General features: G+C 39.4%; 1 protein-coding gene across 1 annotated transcript in view; it reads right to left on the bottom strand.

The window, feature by feature from the left end:
* Positions 1-6,000, bottom strand: part of mthfd1l (methylenetetrahydrofolate dehydrogenase (NADP+ dependent) 1 like) — a 47,596-nt gene that overhangs the window by 36,965 nt on the left and 4,631 nt on the right. Inside the window, exons 7-16 of the mRNA XM_005734507.2 lie at positions 5,326-5,462; positions 4,701-4,812; positions 4,401-4,468; positions 4,197-4,294; positions 3,881-4,054; positions 3,531-3,667; positions 3,044-3,090; positions 2,353-2,460; positions 1,966-2,040; positions 1,208-1,310 (exon numbers count right to left, since the gene is read on the bottom strand). Of these exons, the coding sequence (XP_005734564.2) occupies positions 1,208-1,310; positions 1,966-2,040; positions 2,353-2,460; positions 3,044-3,090; positions 3,531-3,667; positions 3,881-4,054; positions 4,197-4,294; positions 4,401-4,468; positions 4,701-4,812; positions 5,326-5,462 (1,059 nt within the window). The remainder of the gene's footprint in view (positions 1-1,207; positions 1,311-1,965; positions 2,041-2,352; positions 2,461-3,043; positions 3,091-3,530; positions 3,668-3,880; positions 4,055-4,196; positions 4,295-4,400; positions 4,469-4,700; positions 4,813-5,325; positions 5,463-6,000) is intronic.

Raw genomic sequence — 6,000 nt, 5'->3', positions numbered from 1 at the left:
GTAGGTGAAGTGTCTTGCCCAAGGACACAACGACCAAGACAGACAGAGCAGGGGATCAAACCGGTAACCTTTACAAGATGAGCTTCCCAACCCCCTGAACCAGTCGCCCATTTCTGTTATAAATGTAAAAGTAAATAAATGAATCAATCAAATTTTCCTTTTTTCCTGCACATTTGTCCTACAGTCAGCTATTTTCAGTTTATTAGCAGGGACAGGCCAGAAACAACTGATGCTAACATGACAACTTGTACCAAGGATCTGCACAGGCAGATTTAAGCTGAATGTATGCCAAGCCTGGACAAGAAGCCACAACCTGATGTCCAACAGGTAACAACTGCACTGATGAGCATTTGGACTTAGGACAGTAGCATCACTGTGAAGTGCTCCTCATTAGCACAGTGATATGTGGTGTGGGACCGCTTGCTGGTAATTATGCATCTTAGGCCATATTACCAATTTGTGCATAGGTAATGTAAAAAGTAGTGCAACAAATGACTTTCTCCTTGGAGCAGCCAAGTAATGTAAAGCAATACTTTTTCTGAGTGACAAACCTAATGCAGTTGTAGATAATGCTGCAAAATTTACATGTAACAGTTGTTTTTCTACTCTTAATGAGCACTTAAAAACTATTTAAAAATACAAGCCATGCTTAACCACACATGCATGCAGCACTTTTATTTCATACACTTTAAATAGCTCACATTTATCTTTAATTCAGAGCCACCAATTGACCTAACATACATGTCTTTGTCAACATGCAAGCATCACACAGAAAAGCCCCAGCTGACCAGAAGATTTGAACCAGTGCTAACTCAGTTACCCCATTATACATTTAAGCGTAATTGCTCAGTGTTAAGATGTTTCCCATTATATGCGAGAACACAAAGATCCAGCTTAGTTAGAGAGAGACATTAAAAGTTTCCATTTTAGTCTAACTGATTAAACTGTGCTCATGTGAAAAAAAAAAGCTGCTGGTAATTGTCTGGTGCATACGCAGCTCTACACAGGCGGTATCTTCGCCTAAAATTCTTGCCTAAGGAGTATTTCTCCTGCTGGGTGCTGCATTTGAGTTGGACAACATCTCTGTTTGAGTCTCCCGACACAGTTAGTGTGAAAACAGCTTGAATCAGCCATGCTTGCGGTACAGTTACAACCCCCCCTTAAAAAAAAAAGCACACACAGAGAATGTGTCTCTTTATAAAGATACCTCTCTGCCAGGTGATTTTTGAGGGGTCAAGATCAAGACGTACGAACGCGTTGATTTCTTCAGGTGTGAGTGATGCAGGATCTGTTTTCCTGATGCCAAGGCGCTGGAAATTGAGACAGACAACAAGATTTTGTTCCACATGTTTCTGATGCTGTTTAGATTTTATTTAACATGAAAGAAGCCTGCTATGTCCACCATAATAGGTGGGAGGTATCATTCATGTATAGGAAACAAATCCAGGCTAAATAACCAGGAAATTATTAACTCACTGTCAAGATCAGGTTTAGTTGGAGTTTTCTGCTTAAAAAAAAGCCTTTTAAAAATCTTTATCTCTCCCTTCATCAATTAAGGCTAATTTTATAGTCTTTTTCTCTAAACCTGGACTTCCTTGCAACAGGACATAAACTGTAAACATGTTCAAACCTTCATCTCCTGGATCAGTAACATCTGCCATGCATATTTTATCTGTTAGGACTAAATATTAGACATTCTTCATCAGCATTACATGAAGACTGAATTACTCTTTCTTCTACAAACAAGGAGTTTTATCTGGCATAAAGAAATGTTTGGTAAAGCAGCCAATGTGAAGGGTAAGATTGAAAATTTAAGCTGGATTCACAGAGGCCCCCTAGTGGACAAAAAACAACAACAACAACGACAACTTTTCATGAACACCCCAGACACAACCCTTAGTTAGTTAGTTCACGTGTGATCATGGACATCACGTGTGATTATGGAGCTGTAGTATTTAAACTTACTTGCAGCCTGGAGATCTGGATGGGTGAGAATTTTCTGACTCCATTCACAGAAGGGACTAATCTATTGAAAAGGGCCTTGGTGGTAAAGAAAACAAGAAAAACAATACTATTATTTAAAGTACATTTAACCGGTCCTTACAGGAGGAAAGGACTTTTGTTAAGCTGGAATTTAGATAACGAGATAGCATTATGTGCATGAAAAGCAGGATTACAGAAATAAATCAAATACTTAAAAAGTTACCACAGAATAATTTACAGTCACCGACTACAATAAATCTACAGCAAATCGCAAACATGACTGAGAGCAAAAGGAATCCATACTGTCATTATATTACACACGCATTTTTTAAACTAGAGTTGCTGTATGATATCTTTTCGCACAGCCACCTTGTCTGACTGCGTCGCTTCGTGGAGCATCCTGGCATCGATGGCTGCTGCCACCAGGTTATTGGCAGCTGTGATGGCATGAATGTCACCAGTCAAATGAAGGTTGAACTGAGAAGATTTTAAAAAAATAGCAGAAAAAAAAAAAAAGAACCCAGTGAGAGATGAAAGGATTACAGGCGAGACATCAACATGCTACTGCAGAAGTGTACACTCTGTAAGATTGATTGAATGGCCCCTAGGGAGAAAAAAACCGCTAACAATGGGGGTCAGTGGGCTGCACCCACAGCATTTGGTAGCAGATGATAAATGTGGGTTCAACTTACTAAAGCAATCTTCTCATGGCTTGGATTTTGTCCCTTGAGTCTTTAAATATATTATGACACATTTTCTCACAGTTTGACACAAGCCCTTTGATCTCAAGACATACAAATATTTTTTTTTTAGTGCGCCTAAAAGAAGGAGGCGTAAAGAAAAAGGGTGAATTGAGAGAATGAGAAAAGTAGTTGGCCTTATTGTAGCCTACAAGGCTGGGGCTTAACCCCTCGTTCTGTGTGTCTTTATGGACTGTGCTTGTAGTCACAGCTCCGTGTGTCTTTTTGTACAAACTACTGTGAGTCTTTGCATGCCTCAGGTCTTTGAAGCCTGCGTTTGTCCTGCTAGGGAACACTCTGAGCCTGTCTGTGTGTCTTACCTCCTCCATAGGGATGACCTGGGCATACCCACCTCCTGCAGCTCCCCCTAGGCAAAGGAGGAGAGGAAAGACTGTGAGAGGCAGGCAACAGGACGAGGACACACAAAGAAACAGTGCTGAGTGTTGGACTTTAAATGAACTGCTCCACCCGAGAACAAAATGTAGAGCTGACCTCACACTGACAAAGATAGCTAAACTTGTCCAAATGTCACTGAATGTATTCAGTAGAAATATTCACAATTTGAAACATTAAACATTGGTTCCAATGTGAAAATAAACTATTCTATCAATGTTTTCTTACAAAACAGGATTTTAGCGAAAACACTCATTGTTTTTGGAGAAAATAGTTTGGAATGACCAACAGTAAAGTAAAATAAAAAGGATCCAGATGAAGGAATGCAAAGGAGCACAGAAAGATGACAGCATATCTTTCAGAGAAGATAAGCCAAGTACAGTTAGCATAAAGACCCAAGTATTCATTGCTGACCTTTAACTCCAAAAGTTGGTCCCTGGGATGGCTGACGGAGACAGGCAAAAGAGTTGAGCTTAAGGTGGGCAGACAACGCTTGGACCAGACCAACAGTCACTGTGCTTTTACCTTCGCCCAGTGGGGTGGGAGTTATACTGAACAAAGAGAGAATACAGAAGATTTTCAAATATCACTTTTTCTGGTGTGCACAATATGACCCTGTACTGTGGAGTCCCTCAGGGTTCTATACTAGGACCTATGTATTTTCTTTGTAATGGTAATTTTGTACTATTCAAATAAACTTTATTATTATTATTATTATTATGAAGCAGGAGAAAGAATAAGAGAGGATTTGGTCAGTCACTCACCCGGCAACCAGAATATATTTGCCATTAGGCTGTGACTGGAGGCGTTCCAACACAGAGAGTCGAACCTTAGCTTTGCTCCTCCCATAGGCTTCTAGCTCTTCTGGTAGCAAACCAATCTCTTCAGCCAGCTGATCTACTGGTTTTGGTATCTGAGCTCTGGATATCGCTAAATCACTGACAGAGAAAACATATAGACTATATGGATAATGGCTCTACGCACCACATCTTATTCAAATAGCATTAAAATGAGGTATACAAGAATCCGGGTAAGATGAATGAAGTTAAATTCCAGTGTTCACCACACAGTGGTCTATACCTTGGTACAGGAGTTAAGGGCTGCAGTTTGAGGCTGCGCAGATGCCAGGGTCTGTATTCCTGACCCTTGAGCCACCGACTGCAACTCCGGACAACATTCTAATGGACAAAAAAGAAAAGAAAAGAGAAGGACAGAGAAAGCTAACGAATAAGTAAGGAAGAATATAGTAAGCCAAAGAGAGGAGTCACATGGGAATATATATACCTGTGTTCTGTAAGCTGCTGTGAGGCTTTCTAATCCAGATTTTGAAGACAATCCAAAAGCATTTTCATCTAAAACAAACGACAACAGGATTAATGAACACAATAAGTACACAAATCCATACAACAACAAAAAGCATGTGATAGTGGAAGCAAACCAGTGCATCTGAAACTGCAATTTCACTGATTTCTATTCATTTTTAAACAATAACTTTAAAAAGTGTCTCTGCAATGGAGGGCTTTAAAATCATTTCATGTTCATTATAGCACAAGTTAATTGGAAGCACAACATATAATGCAATACCTTTCTCCAGAGCTGGCTTACAGTAAATGATAGCAGCCCCTGGTCTAATCCAGGTGGGTGGAACATACATATTTCCAACATCTAGCAGGACCACAGCATCAGCCTGCATAACCTGGGAAAATGGAGAATTATTAAAGAAGAAGAAATTAAAATGATAATTAAAATAATGAAATATTAATGACCTAAAAGAACCTCTGCAGAAAAATGTCTTTGAGCATCTTCCCATTAGCAAAACTGCTCCAGTGAGCTGCTGGAAAATGAGAATACTGTCTCCGTGTGGCCAGCAACTAACACTACACAAGCCCGACATGAGATTTAAACCCATGTGTGTATACAAACTTCAAACCACAATTGTACATACTGAATGTTTAGTAAACTGGTTCTTAAATTGGACACCCTCACCCGCAGTGGGCCTTAGTCTACATCGCTCTCAAGCTCTCCCTCTCTGTTTTGGAGAACAAAATTTTAGGCATTTTAAGGATTAATTGGAACAACTTCTGGTTAACTCCTGGTTAAGGAGCTGGCACTCCTTATACATTAATTCATTACTTAGGACAGTGATTTTGACATAGGTAGCTTCTAAGGCACAATGCAGATCATCTAATGTGAGTATACCCTGTCACACCTGTGCCTGCAGGCTTTTGGAGCTCCAGTGACTCTTCAGAGTGACCATTCCACTTCGTTCAATCAGGCACTGCACAGCCAGCTGAAGGGGACCCTCTCCACCAACCAGCAACACAGTTTTTCCTTCCAAAGGAGCATCTGTAGGGATGTTTAAAATGATCATTCACGAGTGGAAATGCTCCCAGCTGCCGAGTCTGTCCATGGACTCCCTGTCAGGCTCCCCATTTAAATATATCTGAAGCCAAACTATTAAATAAAGGCAAAATATAAAAAATAACAATCTAAAAAATCTTAAACCAGATTTTTTTTTTTTTTTAATGTACCTTTAGCTTATAACATTCTACACAGAAATGTTCAACGTTTTTATTAAAGAGCTTGGAAATCTTTAGTAGTTGTATCAGAAGTACTGAAAATATCTAAACCCTGAAGTGTGCCTTCAACCAAAATGATCTAAGTCTGTATCTCATATGCACAGACCCCTTGTTCAGTAAATTACCAGCATTTTAAATTAAAAAGAAGCATCCCAGAAATATGGTCAAATCTTACCAAATTCAATGTCTTTCCTTCACCTTTTTATAATATAGTCATTTGGACTCAAGTACATTACGTGTTCACATATTTGTTGATATTTTTCTTGCTCATGTTTTCATTGTATTTTTTTAAATAATAAATTGGA

Source organism: Pundamilia nyererei, unplaced genomic scaffold (genome assembly GCF_000239375.1).
Source record: "Pundamilia nyererei isolate P.nyererei 1_Seehausen unplaced genomic scaffold, PunNye1.0 scaffold00058, whole genome shotgun sequence".
NCBI lineage: Eukaryota > Metazoa > Chordata > Actinopteri > Cichliformes > Cichlidae > Pundamilia > Pundamilia nyererei.
The sequence above is the reverse complement of the archived record's forward strand: the minus strand, read 5'-3'. Positions and strand labels throughout refer to the sequence as shown.